Below are 16,658 nucleotides of genomic sequence, written 5' to 3'. Positions count from 1 at the left end.
AACTCTTGCAAGACAACACAAAACTGATGCAAGGTAACAAAACTGTAAAATAAAGAGAAAGGATTGCAAGGTAATGCAAAAATTATTGCTATGTAACTCAAAACTATTGCAAAGGACTGCAGAGGGGTTTTGAGATAACACAAAAGTTATTGTGAGATCATTTGAAAGTTTTGCATGATAACACAAATTGTAAGCGAACACAAAAGTATCATGAGGTAACACGACACTACTGTGAGCTAATGCAAAAGTTACACAAAACTGGTGCAAAGGAATGTAAAAGTGTTGCCAGATTGCAGGGAAATTGCGAATAAAATGCAAAAGCTGGCTTAGCTGTTGTTCGGTTTTACTTTAGTTTTACAGATTTTAGTGTCAGAAGCTTCAGAATTAGGGCTTCTGTAGGAAAACAAATATTGTTCATTACAATCTTTGATGAGATTCACCTACATCCCTCCTTTTCTCTGCTTCTCTCTTGGGCTACCAGGGGCACCAAACACACAAATCACATTAGAAACAACTTTAGCATTCATTTTAACCCTCGTGTCGTCCTGCGGGTCAAAATTGAACCGTGAAAGTTTGAAAATGTGGGGAAAAATATATTTTCAGAGTGAAACTTCTGGTGTCCACCTATTCAACATTTTTGGGAAATCTTTGAACATTTTTTGGTAGAAAAAAGAGATGTTAAAAATGTTTCTTAAGAACATTAACAAAAAATCAACCAAAATCCAGTGAATTTCGCTGGATTTTGGTTGATTTTTATGTGAATGTTCTTAAAGAAAAAAAAGTTTTACTGATATATATGTAATCACTTGATATTTTTAAGATTTTTTTGGAAGATTTTTACTCATTTTTGGAAAATAATTACAAGAATTTTCCTGCCAAATTTGGGGGATTTTTTAAAATAAAACTTTTAAGGGAAACTTTTAAGGAATTATTAGGGTCCGAGCACCACGAAGTGGTGCGAGGAACCTATTGTAACCCTAGGAATTATTATTAGGGTCCGAGCACCACGAAGTGGTGCGAGGAACCTATTGAAACCCTAGGAATTATTATTAGGGTCCGAGCACCGAATGGTGCGAAGACCCTATTGGAATGCAAGGAATTATTAGGGTCCGAGCACCGAATGGTGCAAAGATCCTATTGAAATGCAAGGAATTATTTATTATTATTAGGGTCCGAGCACCACGAAGTGGTGCGAGGAACCTATTGAAACCCTAGGAATTATTATTAGGGTCCGAGCACCAACGGTGCGAAGACCCTATTGGAATGCAAGGAATTATTTATTATTATTAGGGTCCGAGCACCAACGGTGCGAAGACCCTATTGGAATGCAAGGAATTATTAGGGTCCGAGCACCGAATGGTGCGAAGACCCTATTGAAACCCTAGGGTTTATTATTATACTTTCTTTTCCCGCTTTTTGAATTGCATTTTTGGCGGCCTTATCATACCCCAAAACGCGTCAAACTTGGCATGCTCATCAGGACTGGCGAAAAATTTGATATTTTAGGGGAGTTGCACATGTGTGTGGGAAAATGGCTCCATAGCGCCCCCTGGAAAATTGAAAATTTGGTCATTAGGCCAACTTGCACGACGTTTCATCTACAGCTACAAAATTTTGTATGCATATTCAGCACATCAGGAAATATTGATATTGATCCTTCGCCATGAAACAGGAAGTGGTGTCTAACTCAGCTGTACATGCTCCAATCTACCTGAAATTTTACATGTATGATCAGAGTCCGGCCTTAATCACATCTTTGCACCACTTGGCGGCCATTTTGGATTTCTCGCCATGAAACAGGAAGTGCTGTGTAAGTAGCCTGTACATGCTCCAATCTGCCTGAAACTTTACTCTCAGTTGCAGCGCCTCCTGGTGGATATGCGTGGGCCAGTCGGGCCGCTCGGATGCGAGGACCCGTCCAACGCTGCTTGCAGCTTTTATTGGTTTAGTGGTTGGAAGTCAATAAAACATTAGCGTCAGTCAAATTGAATGCGTCAGTGGATGGAAGTGGTGGTTGCCTTGTGCTGCTCTTCACTTCACTGCAGCTCCATGGCTCCATCTGCTGGACGGACAGAAGTGCAGCAGCTGATGGCAGCTTCTTTGACCTCATGCTGCTGTCAGACCCCAGATTAGGGTTTATTTCAGATATATATAATAGAAAATAGTAATTAAAAAATAAGCTGATGTTGTATTTTTGCAGCAGTGAGTTTTACAGGGTTAAGAGCAACCAGTCAAAGGTTATTACTGAGGATTTTAAATAAAAGCATCCAGGCAAACAGTTAACATCATAGGGTGCCTGACATGTTTGTTTTTTTTCTGGGTCGATACAGATTTTTTTTGTAATCAAGGAGATCAATAACCAAGATTTGTAATCACTACACATTTGCAGAAAAAATAAAGTTTTTGAACAGCACATAAAGTTAAGTTAAAATTAAAATAATCACGAGTTGCAGCCTTTGCTTATTTATGTTTTACATGCTGAAGTTGTCCTTCAGTGTTTCACTGATCAGATTGTGCTGTGGGCAGGAACAAGATCAGAGGGAGGCAGCTGCAGCAGACCCAAAGTAGTTTCACATTCATTTATCTGATCAGATTTCAGCGGGCTTTTTTTTTATTTTTTATTTTAAGAAATGGGAACAATAATTGAAAACATGGTAAATATCAGATGGGATCATTGGTGTCATAGGACATCTGCAGACACAGGTCAAAGATTACAAGCAGTTTATTTAACGAATGAAACTAAAACCAACACAGAAAGGATAACTAAACCAAGGTGAAAACAAAAAGGGGAAACCAGACTAATTGTAGGAGAAAGGTTCTGGTTTCAAAATCTCTGGTCTGGCAGAGAGCGGAAGAATGAAGAACCGGGCCTTTGTGGATTAAGGTGATTGAGAACAGGTGAATCAACCCCCACCCCTGTGAGAGAGATGGATGGATGGATGGATGGATGGATAGATAGGTAGGGAGGTAGATGGACCATAGATAGATGGATGGGTAGGTAGATTCTGCAGTGGCGAAATTTTCAGTGTGGCAGTAGCAGATAGGAAAAAAAGTAAAAAGAAAAGCAGCACTCAGTGCACAGATATAAATAGATGCTTTCTCCTTAGAGAAGAAATAGAAATGCTTGTAAAAAAAAAGACGTTGTGAAATTGCACATATTGAGTTATTTACATTTTATTGCAGTTACTTCATGGGTGATCTGAACTACTGGGAGCAGGTTTGATTGAACACAGTCTGACTGCTGCAGGAAGGAAGGACCTCCTTTAAACATCGTGGGTGAAGCAGTCTGTCCCTGAAGGAGCTGCCGGTGATGGTCCTGTTTCCTGCAGGGGGTGGGAGATGTCCTCCATGATAGACAACAGCTTTGTCATCATCCTCCTGTCTAACACCAGCCCAGGACAGAGCTTGCTTTCTTAACCAGTTTCTTTAGTCTCTTCCTGTCTGCAGCCGTGATGCTGCTGCTCCAGCAGACCACTCCATACAGGATGGCTGATACCACCACACAACCATAAAAGGTCCTCAGAATTGCTCCCTGCATCCTGAAGGACCTCAGTTTCCTGAGCAGGTGAAGTCTGTTCTGACCTTTCTTACACCGTGCGTTGGTGTTCTATCTGTAGACATGTTTGAATGTCTTTATCAATAAATGGTCAAACATATGTTGAGTGTCAGCTCAGCTCTTTGTTCCACACATGTATATGTTCCTATGTGATTGGTGTCTTGCAGTCAGAGTGTAAAGAATTGAAGCTGTCAGAGGCTTTCTGTGGTGAAGAGGCTGCAGGACATCAGCTGCTCCAACAGGTGATGCCTTTGTTCTTTGGCTACAACCAGAACCAGCAATAAATCAGCATGAGCTGCAGCTTATCCACCTCATAGAGTGTATAATAAAGAAACCAAGAGCTTTTAGTTGATAGCTGTCTCTAGTGAATGACCGGCAGTGTCTTGTTCAGGTTGTGAGGAGAAGTAAAAAGCTTACAGCAGCTGGTATTCCCAGGTAGTCTCCCATCCAAATACTAACCAGGCCCAACCCTGCTTAGCTCCGCAGATGAGATGAGATTGGGTGTATTCAGTCTCAGAAACAAACCTACAATGTAAGTTCTGTACCTCACATGATTCAAATCTCCACTCACACCTTTTATTTGTCCTTTGATTGCTCCAGTACTGATTGATGCCATCATTTAAGCCAATTTACAACAACATGTTGTAGGAAATGTGGTGCAGAGGTAAGTTCTGTGCCTCACATGTTGAAGGTCCATGGTTCAAATCCCCACTCACACTTTTTGTGTCCTTTGGATGCTCCAGTACTAATTGCTAGCATTATTTAAGCAAAGTTAGAGCAATATCTTGTAGGACAGGTGGTGTAGAGGTAAGTTTTTTGCCTGGTATGTTGAAGGTCCCTGGTTGAAATCCACCTTAGTACCTTTATTATCTTCACCTCCTTAATAGTTTTGTGTACCATCATTTACGAAAACTAACAGTTACACCCAGTAGAAAGGATAGCGCAGTGGTAAGTTATCTGCCTCTCATCCAGGAGGTTTTTGGTTCGAATCCAGCCCAGGGCTCTTTTGACACTTTATAAGATAAGATAAAGATAAGATAAAGTTCTTTATTTCTTCCCACTCCAGGGGAAATTTACATTGTTACAGCAGCTTTATTTACAATATATACATACTTTGGCTGTATGACAACCTCTTTCAACCATCATTACAACAAAGTCCACGAAGGAGCTTGTGTGAAAGATAGCTCACACATAGGTTGTGTGTCTGTCATGTGGAGGGTCACGGTTCGAATCCCCACTGGGAACTTTGTGGAGGATGATAGTGGAGTGGAAAGGTTGTGGTCTGTGGTGTGGAGTGTCAGTGGATTGGAGTTGAAGGGTGGTTCCTGCAAAACCAAGAAGTTGCCTGAAAAAGCGTAAAGAGCGTAAAGAATATTTTTGGCAAATTTTGCCCAAATGTGAAAAAAAAGCTTGAGCAGAGTGGGGGATTGAACCTGCACTCTCCAGGTTCCAAACCACCATCACTACCTCTGGACTACCGGTCCTACATACCCAAATACAGGCTTTTCTTCTATTCGTCAAGGCGGTGACATCAAAACTGAAAGAAAAAAAAACAATCCACAAAATCAAAAAAAGAACATAATCTACCTACAACTTTTAAAGAACACGCTAAAAAACACAATACTAAAAAGTCACACTCTTCTCCTCATCACTCATTTTTACATTTTAACACAATTTCAAAGCCACACAAATCACATTCTTCATGTCAAATCACTTCTCTTCACTACAAATGGGAGAGAACAGCAAACAAATAAAATACAACTTATGGCTTAAATATCTTCAAAATCTCTTTGCTATTCCTCTACATTCAAATTCCTCAACACCACTCAACAATCACCTGCAGGATCTCTTACTTCTTTCTTAGCTCTGACAAAACATCTTCAAGACTCTGAGAAGACAACTCATTTTCAACACATTTGCTGCTTCGTCTAAGTGTCCACACACATCTCCAGTCATCCACAGGCCTCACCACTGATCAGCTGCACAAACTTACATGTTAAACTTCTCCAAAGATAAAATACAGGCCCTTCTGTCTGATCACAACTTTTACTGGTGGCTCATATTTCAAGTTCATTTCCTTGCAAAGTCTTTATTTTGGATTAAAGTGGGATCTGTGACCAGGCAGATCACTTGTTTATTCTTAGCATTTGGATTTCACTGACATTCCTGTCATGTAGAAAAATAGAAATATCTTTGCATTGATTCAGCTAAACTAACTGCAGACACTGAGAGGCGTAAAGTTCAACAAATGCTGTTTTTATTTACTTCACTGGTGACATCAGTAGATGCTTGCAGTGAAACCACCACTGCAAATATTTATGCATTAAAGTATCGCAACTGAAAACTCCCTACAAACGTCCACTTCTAACACCACAAACATTGTCCAGAGGAAATGATATTAGCTGAACATAAAAACATACACATATGTAACTCATCAAGACACAAAAAAATGTAATTGACACCCATGACCAAAATCCAACAGTAAGTCAGCCATTTTGAATTATATGTCATATGTTTTGACGATTTTGGGTCATTTTTAGACATTTTCAAAAGCTCTAAACTCAAACAGGGTAACACCGAGAGAGATGAAATTCGGCCAGGATGTACTACACACATGGGTGATCAAAAGTTATCAAAATGCTCCGCAAAAGTCTGAGGGCGTGGCCATGGCGGCCTCCTGAACTTTGATGCTTCGCCATGAAACATCAACTGCTGTGTAACCGCCCTAAACATGCTCCAATCTGCCTCAAACTTTACATGTATGATCAGAGTCCCGCCCTGATGACATTCACATGCTGAAATACAGCCACAGTCATAGCGCCACCTGGTGGATAGAAGGAAAAGCTCTATAACTAGCCTGTACATGGTCCGATCTGCCTGAAATTTTATATGTGGAATCACAGTCTGACCCTGATCACATCCATTGGCCAATATACACTCTCGGTCGCAGCGCCACCTGGTGGATGGACAGGAAGAGCTCTGTAAGTAGCCTGAACATGCTCCAGTCTGCCTGAAATTTTACGGCTGTGATCAGAGTCCAGCCCTCATCGCATCCATAGGCCGACATGCACTTTTGGTCGCAGCGCCACCTGGTGGACATGCGTGGATTCGCCGGCCAGCAAGGATGCGAGGACCCGTCCAACGCTGCTTGCAGCTTTAATTGGATTTTTCTTCCTAAAGGTTTTGCACATTTTCAGAAATTTGTGGAATTTTGTTGCTGAAATTTTGGATTTTTTTCAGACAAAGAAACAAAATTTTTTGGTGCCCATCAATGAGGACAACAGGAGGGTTAAAGATCTTTTTTTAATTATAGAGTGGCGCAGCATCAGTGTAGTTGGGAGTTCTTCCTGTAACTTCGGAGCTCTCTGCTCTCACAGGTAACTACAGCTGCCTCATTATCCCTCAGTGATCCCCGCCTCCTCCCTCCTCTCCTCTCCTCTCCTCTCCTCTCCTCTCCTCTCCTCTCCTCTCCTCTCCTCTCCTCTCCTCTCCTCTCCTCTCCTCTCCTCTCCTGCTGCCTCCTCCCTCCTCCTCCCATCGCTCCCCTCATCCAGCCTCCCAGCATCCACAGGGTTTCTTCCAGGAAGCGCGTCGGGCTGTCGGATGCTCTGCTGGAATGCCTGGGAGAGAGACCATCCCTTCTGTCCACATCTGAGAGAGAGAGAGAGCGAGGGAAAGAGGAAGAGAGGGAGGAGGTGGCGGAGAGGAAGAGGAGGAGGAGGAGGAGGCGATAGGAGCGAGGAGCAGACATGGCTTCTAAAGAGATCACCGCCTCTGGATTCGTCAGTGTGACCAAGGATATCACAGGTGGGTTTTAAAAAAAAAAAAAAAGGATGCCCGGGTTTATTTTTCTCGTCGCGGTAAACCGGTGCTCTCCTCCCTCCTCCGTCCCCGGTCAGGCTCGGGATGCTGTCGGGAGGCTGCGACCGAACAGACGCATTGACTGACGGTGATGAGCTGCACCTTTGCATACTGTCCCGGTGCTTTCCGGGGCGGCTTCTCTTATTTTCTGCCCCCTCTCTCGCTCTCTTTCTCCTTTTCTTTCTCTCTCTCTTTTTCTTCGTGCATGTGAATTAGTTAATGTGCGGATGAATTATTTATAGTGCTGGGTGATATGCCCGGCTCCGAGCCTGCCCCTCGGGGAGGATCATATAATAAAAACCCCAGCCTTAGGCCAGAGCAGGAGAAAAAGGGGCGTTGTGGAAATCACGGTGTGTGGGTCTAATTGTTCCCTTGCATGTTGAGTGATTAAAAAAAAAAATCACCAATCCCTGAGTATTTTATCTTTGTTTTTCTCTGCTAGTGATTGCGCGTGCACGTGTGCATGGAAAGCCCGTGCACGTGAAAGTGAGGGCTAGAGAGAGGCGCACATTAAGGCAGATGTTCGGAGGATCAAGGCAGCAGAAATGCATGCAAACCCGCCACAGAATGCACAAATATTTATTCTCCTTTTTTTTTATTATTATTATTTTAAAAAGATTTCTCCTCAAACAGTAACAGATTCACTCATGTCAAAGTCACAGCGCTGCCTCCTATTCGCTGGCACACATGCTCAGGGTAGCAGGGACTCTGCTGCTGTGTTAATTACTCCTAATGGCTCTATTAGGCACACCGTGATGATTAATCCAGTGGAATCCCTGCCTGTTCATTCAGTCACCTGCCGGGCCGCCTGCACCCGCCTCCCTCTTCCCGTCCTGGACGCACTGACTGACAGGAGGAGCACCTGGTGGCCTGCGGGCCCTCACAAGGTCACCTGAAAGAGACTTCAGTTGCATCTCATCTCTGGATGGACGTAGATTAGTGTCAGTTCAGTGTTTTGTCTTAGCCTCAATCTCAGGCTTATGGAGTTCTTGCAAAAGCCGTTCAAGGAGTGCAAAATGTGCTGAAAGTGTTAAAAAGTAGTCCATTTGGGCCTCATTTTAGCAGGTTAAAGCGTTGATACTTTAAAAATCTCTCTTCAGGCGCTGATTAAACCCCTAAAAACTCATCTCTCTGCACCAGAGTTGCATATTGAGAAGTTTTTTTTCTTGAAAATAGTCCCTTGCTGCCTTAAAATTGTTTAGATGGAGCTCTACACTGTTTATTTCTCTAGAATGTGCACTTTTATGAAGTTCCTGCTTCTCTATAAATGCGCTTTTCTTAATTCCCTGCAGCCCCAGCACTCCAGCTCACCTGCAACCGTGCCGAGGCTAAATGCTAACACGCTCACTCTGAGAATGCCATGTTCATGTACAGTGTTTACATTCTTAGTTTCCTTGGTTGATTTTTTTATGAAGCCTCTGCTTCTCTCTCCATGCACTCTTTTCCATGCACTGCAGCCCGAGCACTCCAGCTCACCTACGACTCTGCAGAGGCTGAATGCTAACATGCTCACATTGAGAAGGCCAGCATGCTGATGTATAAAGTCTGTTTGGTTTCTGTTTGACCTACTGGTGGTGCTTGGTGGAGAACTGAGTGAATGCAAATGATGAGGTAAACAAGGATGTCAGTACCAAATTTCAAACATTGTGCCATGCATTAGAATGAAAGGTCATCCCTGCTATCAAAACTACAAATTTTTTAAGAACATGAAAATAGTCCCTTGCTGCCTTAAAATGGCTCAGATGTAAATCTAAACTGTTGCTTTCTCTAGAATGTGCAGTTTTATAAAGTTCTTGCTTCTCACTATTCCGCATTCGCTGCAACCCGAGCACACCAGCTCACATGCAGCCCTGCCGGGGCTAAATGCTAACGTGCTCACACTGAGAATGCCAGCATGCTGATGTGTAATGTTTACTAAGTTCTTAGTTTGCTTAATTAAAGTTTTGGCCTAATAATTGCACTCTGCAGATAAATGAGGTTAATACAACTGATAATTAGGAGAACACGAGCCTCTGTACTACATTTCAAACACTATGTAGTGTATTAAAATTCAGGTCCCTCACCAAGCATTGATTCCACCACTGAAAGCTTGTTGCTGCTTTTCAAAACTACATTTATAAGTTCTTTACAATGAAAATAGTCTGTGCTGCCATAAAATCACTTGGACGTAGCCCCAGATTGTTGCGTTCTTTAGAATATGCAGTTTTATAAGGTCCCTACTTCTATCTCATTGCACTCTTCTCTTTTTGCTGCACCCTGAGCACACCAGCTCACCTACAACTCTGCTTAAATGCTGTAAACGTACTCTGAGCTATGCAATGCCAGGCTGTAACATTGGAGTGTTTCGGGGCATACGTGTTTAAACCAAAAAACGACTCCGAAGAAGAATAATGATACAGAAAACCTTGCTCTGCAAGCTGACAGGATTGGTTAATTTGGTTCATGTATGAAACCCTCAACGTCACGTTTTTCCAGAGTTTCCAGATGGAGATGCTCAGCCATGGCTCTGACTGCTTATTTTGCTCATATTTTTTATAGCACATAGGGCACACCATATGTTAACAAGGAAAAAACTTGATTTCCCCTTGAGTGGGTCTCTTATTTTTAAGAATAGAAACCTTAACTCATTCATATGGCATGCCAGACAAATGTAGCAGAGAAAGAAGTGCAATATTTCTTGCTGAAATTTGGCGGAGTGCGAGTGTGCAGGAGCGTGAAACAGAAATGCTCACGTAGCGTAAGTACCAAACTTGACCGAATGCACTCACCTCCACTACTGAACTTGACTTATGTGCACCCGGAAATATGGATAAACGCCTCCATAAAAAGAAACAGTTGCTTCACAGTCCGCTGTGACTGTTTCAACTCCGGTGCCAGATCCCACCATCCCAGCTCCAGTATCGATTTCCTCATAAACTCGTCAGTCGGGATGCTGTGCAGCCACAGTAATTGAGACGCTGAATCATGTAATTCCTGCCAGCGACTGTATGTTCCTGTGATTCTACGTGTTCCCACCACTGTGAGCAAGACGCTTCCTCTGGTGAAGCAGGCAGGTCATGGCGCTGTACACAAGTCAGGGGTCACAGCGCCAACGGTGACGCTGTTTGGCGGGAACAGATCTGAGTGAATCACAGGCGCTGATGTGTCATGATGCTCCTGTTAGGAAGAAAGTGACACTGAAGCATATTGTGAGCCATTCTGATGATGCCTCAAGATACAGTAAAAGCACTGTGGTGAACTCAGAAGGAAAACACTGTAGTATTTCACAATCAGTGAGTAATTAATCCATGAAAAACTTTCCACTGGGTGTCTTTGTGTTTTGGAGCACAACATAAAACCTTGTCAATATTTTTTGCTTCATTAGATAATTTAACATTAAAGAGTGTTGCAACCTATTTTTAGCATGTATTCCTCACTTATTAGATAAAGATGTGGGTGTAGACCTGTCCGTCTTCATGCTTATTTAGTTTTTATGTGCATATTTTTACCCGTTTACTGAATTTCTGCCAGTGTATTCAATCATCTCAGATATCTGAATGTGTTTTTTCCATTGCTGTATAAAAGCCAATGTACAGAAAGATGAGCTCCTGCAAATAATCCTGCACAGTGAACATTATGTCTCCTTTTATTGCCTGTGAAAGTAATGTTATTGCTGAATGAAAAAAAGCCACAAACTCTGCACAATTCACCAGACAGCAATGTAATTTAATTCAAAACAGGCATGATTTGTTCTCTGAGGAATTACCTGTTTCTGGTTTTCAGGCGCTCTGCAAGTTTGGACAAAACACTCAAAAACCTAAAAGACAAGAGCTTGTTAACAGGTTTCTTTTTAAACTCTATAAAATGTGCAAAAGAATCTGGCTTGAAATGACATATGTGGATTTGTTTTCATCCACAGAAAGCATCAGGAAGATTATCGATAAGTCATCTATAAAGTTCATTCGTGGCATTAAGCTTGACACCAAAAATGGCAAAACGGAGGACAGGATTCTGGTAAGTCTCTTCTTTCTGTTTTCATTAAATGCTGAGGGATTGTGTTGCTGATGTAGTCGCCTGTAGCAGCCTCATGCGTGCATCGTGTATGTACAGTATCTTTGATGTCAACTTCCACTGCAGCGTTAATGTATCTCAGTCACAGCCTCAGATCCATGTGACGGCAGAAGGCAGAAGACCCTCGTGATTTAACAGCTTCCCTCCGCGGTCACTTCTTTGCTAACTGCATTACGAACCGCCGCCCGTCTTCTGTGACTGCTGTTGGCGGCTTGGCAGGATGAATATTGGATATCTGTGGGAGCGGCTGTGGATTCCTCTGTGTCTGTGAGCCCCACAGTTGGAGGCGGGTGGTGGAGGGGGACGAGCAGCTCGCAGCCTTTGATTCTGGGGTGCTTTCATCAGAGAATATGAGACAGACAGAGAGATGAAATCTTGTATTTGAGCGAGCGAAGCGCAGCCAGCTATCTGAATAAAATCTGGGGCAGTCAGCTCTTCCACTGTGGACCAGAACTTAGACCGGATCCTTGGATGGATGCTGATGGTTGCAAAATGCAGCACACTTCCACTGCATGCAGGTCAACACATAACGTGGAGCTCATTGACATAGATGCATGCACAAGCCAGCAACTCCAATTGAGTGCTCCTTAAAGTGCAGCAACTAAACCCCCATCTGCATAAGTACAACAACACAATTCCCTGCCCAACTGTGGTGAAATCAGTTTTTATTTCTGCTTAAAAGATGAGGGACTCCTGTTGCTTCTCCTACAATCCCCCAATGAGCGAACAAGCTTTTGCTTTTGCGAAAGGCTTCTCCGTCTTGGCAGAGCAGCGCTTCCACTCAATGAACGCTTTAATGATTCATCGTGTGGCGAGGATGGGCAGTTAGGAGAGTTTCTGCATGTACAGCCTTTGATATTCACACACTTTGATATGTCTATCTGCCAGGAACATCTTTCAAATAATCTCCTTCCAATCCATGTCTCATTTGCCGCTTCCTCTTAAAACCTGAACTGGAAAAGGAAGAGGTCTTACTTCCTGCTGGGCGAAAGCACCGAAAATGGAAAAATAGATTGGAGTTTGATCAAACCTGCCAGGTTAGCGTTTGGCAGGAGGAAAGAGGAGATCAAACGTGTTCGGGTTTGTTGTTTTGCTGAGAGAACAGGGTTGGAAGTTGGAGCTTGTTTTGAGGTCGAGTTTGGAGGGTTTTTTTGCTCCGTCACTGCCGGTTATTTCTTACAGAGGCCTCACCCAAACTGTCAAACACAAGAAGATGAGAATATCTGGTTCTGTAGCAGCCCTCCTGCATAATTACATGCCACAATAAGCATGATATGTGCGGTCGCTCTTTGATGTGGAGGAAGCGTGTCTCTTTCTCCCTCTGTGCTGCTGCATCACCATGGTTTACTCGTGTTTACTCGTACGCACTCTCTTAACTACCAGCCGTGACCCGGACTCATCACCGTAATGCGATGCAATTTGGTCTTCCTAATCAACTCCTTCAGACGGTCTTTGAAGTGGAGCGCACGTCCTCTCTCACATGCACATTTTGAATTCTGAATGACTGCATTTCAGACACCTCACTGGCTGTGTGGGTGTAAGAGGCTGTCGATGTGCGCTTTAGACGGGCCTCGTGTCGAGATCCACGCTCCAAAATGCACCACAGTGGAGTGGGAGAGCTGTAATTTAATTACTGCGTTTTCACTGGGAAGAGACACATGGTGGTGGTGGGCTTTGCCCTCGGGGAGTGTTTTAGCGGGGCCCATCAGAGAGAATGGAGTAAATGATTGGGAGCGACGGAGCAGAAGAGGAGAAGAAAAAGAGCAGAGGGCAGTACTCCAGGGTTGGTGGAGAGCGAGCAAAATGCCAAAGAATCACTGCTCTTTGTTTTGCTTGATGGAGAATGTCTTTTTTAAGGGTGTGTTTGCTGCTCACACTGAAGAAGATTCGGGAGGCAGAATCCGATTTCTACCCAAGAGCGGATGCATCCAAGTCGAAAATAAGTGGGCGAACACGACGGGCTGCAGAAATGCTGCATGCGCTCATTTGGATGGAGATGCACAAATAAGCTTTTTCAAATTGCCAGTTACGTCCGGACTCCCATCAACTTTGTACTGAACTACAACTGATCCCACGCACCCGACACCGCAGAAATCCAGAAAAACGCTCCTTTTAAGTTCTGATACTACAGAAGCTAAATGACCAGATGAGGTTTCTCACTGAGCCCAAAGCCATATAAATAAATATCCGAGCCACTTCCATGCAGAAGTAATGTAACGGTAACGAAATTACACCTTGTGCTTGTAGGATTGTGATTAAAATGCCACAATTTCTCAGCTTGAATCACAGGATGTTAATCTATTAAACTTAGACAATATGTCTCTGACATGGAGGGCTTTTAGCTGGATCAATACATGAATATTCCCTCTCATCATTACCATGGAAACTCCTGGGACTATTTTCTCCCCAGGGGGGTGTGACTGTGCAGTGAACTTTTCCACAGTCTTGATTCAATTTCCTTTTTTTTTAGGTCCTCACTGCATGGCGCCTCTATTTCCTGGCACCAAAGATTCCGGCTAAGGTACTTCTTTACAGCTCTGTAGAGTTAATGTGCAGTCTCAGGCTTTTCTTTTCAGCTAAACTTTGTCGACCGTGTCTTTGACAACAGGTTGAAACCACCTTCAACTTTTTGGAGATTCGTGCTTTGAATTCTCACCCTGAACACCAGGTGAATAGTCACATTTGTGTGGGTCTCTGCATGCATTCCACTTCACTGTTACACTTGTACTATTGTACAGTTGTATAATGGAGCGGTTATATCACGTTGGCCTTCGAGGCAAGACAAAAACATTTACAGCTCTATGGAAGCAGCCACAGTGACAGTTACTGCTGTCGAATTAACGTTTTTCTTCGGTTGAGATATGATGACAACAAGACTGTATATTAGGATGTGGTAGGACAATGAGAGGGATTTAGTTTAGTTGGATTTCTTTTGGCAGAGCATGAGAAGAACTGTTAATTTTTTTTATCTGCCCCAAATGTTTACTTTTGTCTTTGCTCGAGAGATTAATAAAAGCCTTTTTCCACTACAAAAACTTAACAGCCCATAACTTAAAGTGACGTAATCTCACAAATTCTGCTCTCACCCCCTCACTCTTCTACCCCCGGTTCAGTTTGAAGGCTAGTTCTGGGATCCTAGATTTTGGCTCCTGGTTTGCAATGCAGCATCTGATTGTTGCAGAGTGTGAAGTGTATTTAAATAGGGCTGCATGATAACGGAGGAAAAAAGACATTGCAATATTTAGTTTTACTGCCATATATATTGAAGAAATACAGGAATTTTCACCATCTTACTAGAATTGCACTATTTGTTGGAGTGATTTTGTAGGGGAGGGAATCTGCAACTAAAATAAAAACAAATTTGGAACCTTTTTCGTTTGGCGTCACACCTGCAAAGATATCCCAGTAATTGTTTGCTTTGGATGACATTCAGATTTGCCTATTCTGACTGATGTGACACAGAATATTTGTAGAGAAAGACAGATAAATATAGCAGAGAAAGACTGGTAACTGATATTTGGAAGCGATGGACTTTAAACATATTAACAGCATATGATAGCAGAGCCTGTCATTCATGATTAGATTACTTCATTAATAAAGTTTACTGTAACAGCATATGAGCAATAGAAATAAGAGAGATGACATCAGAGCATCATGTGACATTAGAAGACTCTCCTCTGTTTACTGAGAGATCAACTGATTGAGACTGAACAGTTTGTAAGTGAATTAACAGTAATTTTTTGGACATATCAGTGTAACACGACAACTGGGTGTACTTGAGTAAGATTGCAGTGTTTATAAAGACTTAAAAATCTGCTAACTCACCTTCAAAACACATTGAAGCTGCTTAGTTGTGCAAATGCTCTCGTCTGTCCCTGTCTGTAAACAGTCGATTCGGATGTTGATTGACTGTTACTTGAGACGTGTAACCAATCAGAGTGACTCCAGATAGAGAAAAGCAGCTGCGTTAGAGCCACGCTAGTGTATTTAATTCATCTTACCAAGATAAATCCTTTATCAAAACTGGCTAATAAAGACTCAGATAACTGGGAAAATGCAGATTATCAATCCCAATCATTGGCTAGGCTGATAATCAGTTGTTCAGTTGCATTCTTCATACAGAATTTGTGCTGTGGGTTTAAATGATCAAGTTTTTAGTCAAGATGCCAACAGATTGTTTAGTTTTGGTCCACGTCATTGTTTGTGTAGCCAAAATATCTCCATGCAATTGTCCTTGCATTTCTTTTTTGCAACCGATCCTTTGGAGTGTTTTTTTTCCTGCTTCTGACTCATTTTGCTGCTCATGTAGAGCCTGAACATCAATGAATTCTGTATCTTTTAAATACTTTTTAAAAAGCTACATATCTGAGAACAATTTAATCAGTAAAAGGCAAAATTCTCTGTTGGATTAGTCATAGAAAGTGAGCAAAAAACTAAAGCGTGATGCATTTGAGTTAATTTGCCTATTTGTCATCACAACTCCTGCAAAGTGACTGTTATGTATGTGTACTGAAAAAAATATATCATGCAACCCAATTAATTAACATGAATTAAATTTCCCCTGTAGCTTTGGGAGTACCATAAAAACCGTCAAACTTTATATCTGTCTGTCAGTCTATTTAAAAGGCATCACATGTAGAAGAACACATTTGAAGTTTTCTGGACATCATGGGTTCTTGCATGTTCAGGTCAAAGGAAGCTCCAGATTTGGGGTTGATCAGTTGCTGTAGTGGAAAAGAGCCACAGTACAAGCAAAAAAAGGATCTAATGCCAGATATGAAGATGTACTTGACCATATGCTTATGCAGCAGGCCACATTTTATCCCACTATTTAACATTACAAGCATTTATCACACGTAAATATAGCTGTATGCAGGATATAAAAGTCTTCTTAAGTGTTTACTACTGTGTCTGTCAAAAACTTTATGAAGCTGCCATGTCTGAATGCTGGTATATGAAAAGATAACGAAAGAGAATGTGGTTTAAAAGGTGAAATATAAGATGCCAAAGTCATTTTCACACAGCCTCTGACAGTCATATTTTCTGTGCAGGTGATTATCGACACTGACAAGTCCAGTTACTCCCTGAGGTTTGAGTCACGAGAGCACCTCAATCATGTGGTCAGCCATATTAATTTCGCTCTCTCCCGAATATTCAACAACTCCATTTTTGCGTAAGTGTCACCGTCTCC

The 16,658-nt window shown here is 42.3% G+C and overlaps 1 protein-coding gene across 3 annotated transcripts in view; it reads left to right on the top strand.

Moving 5' to 3' along the window:
- The first annotated feature begins 7,039 nt into the window (after positions 1-7,039).
- LOC111569606 (capping protein, Arp2/3 and myosin-I linker protein 3-like) overlaps positions 7,040-16,658 on the top strand; it is a 42,953-nt gene continuing 33,334 nt past the window's right edge. For 2 of the 3 annotated variants that reach the window (XM_055015660.1, XM_055015657.1), the window contains exons 1-5: positions 7,040-7,363; positions 11,316-11,410; positions 13,938-13,988; positions 14,073-14,135; positions 16,519-16,640. In XM_055015660.1, the coding sequence (XP_054871635.1) occupies positions 7,306-7,363; positions 11,316-11,410; positions 13,938-13,988; positions 14,073-14,135; positions 16,519-16,640 (389 nt within the window). In that variant the 5' untranslated portion in view covers positions 7,040-7,305. The remainder of the gene's footprint in view (positions 7,364-11,315; positions 11,411-13,937; positions 13,989-14,072; positions 14,136-16,518; positions 16,641-16,658) is intronic. The other variant, XM_023271833.3, reaches the window with a different exon arrangement.

This window comes from Amphiprion ocellaris, chromosome 2 (genome assembly GCF_022539595.1).
Source record: "Amphiprion ocellaris isolate individual 3 ecotype Okinawa chromosome 2, ASM2253959v1, whole genome shotgun sequence".
NCBI lineage: Eukaryota > Metazoa > Chordata > Actinopteri > Pomacentridae > Amphiprion > Amphiprion ocellaris.
This window is presented reverse-complemented; position numbering and strand designations above follow the sequence as displayed.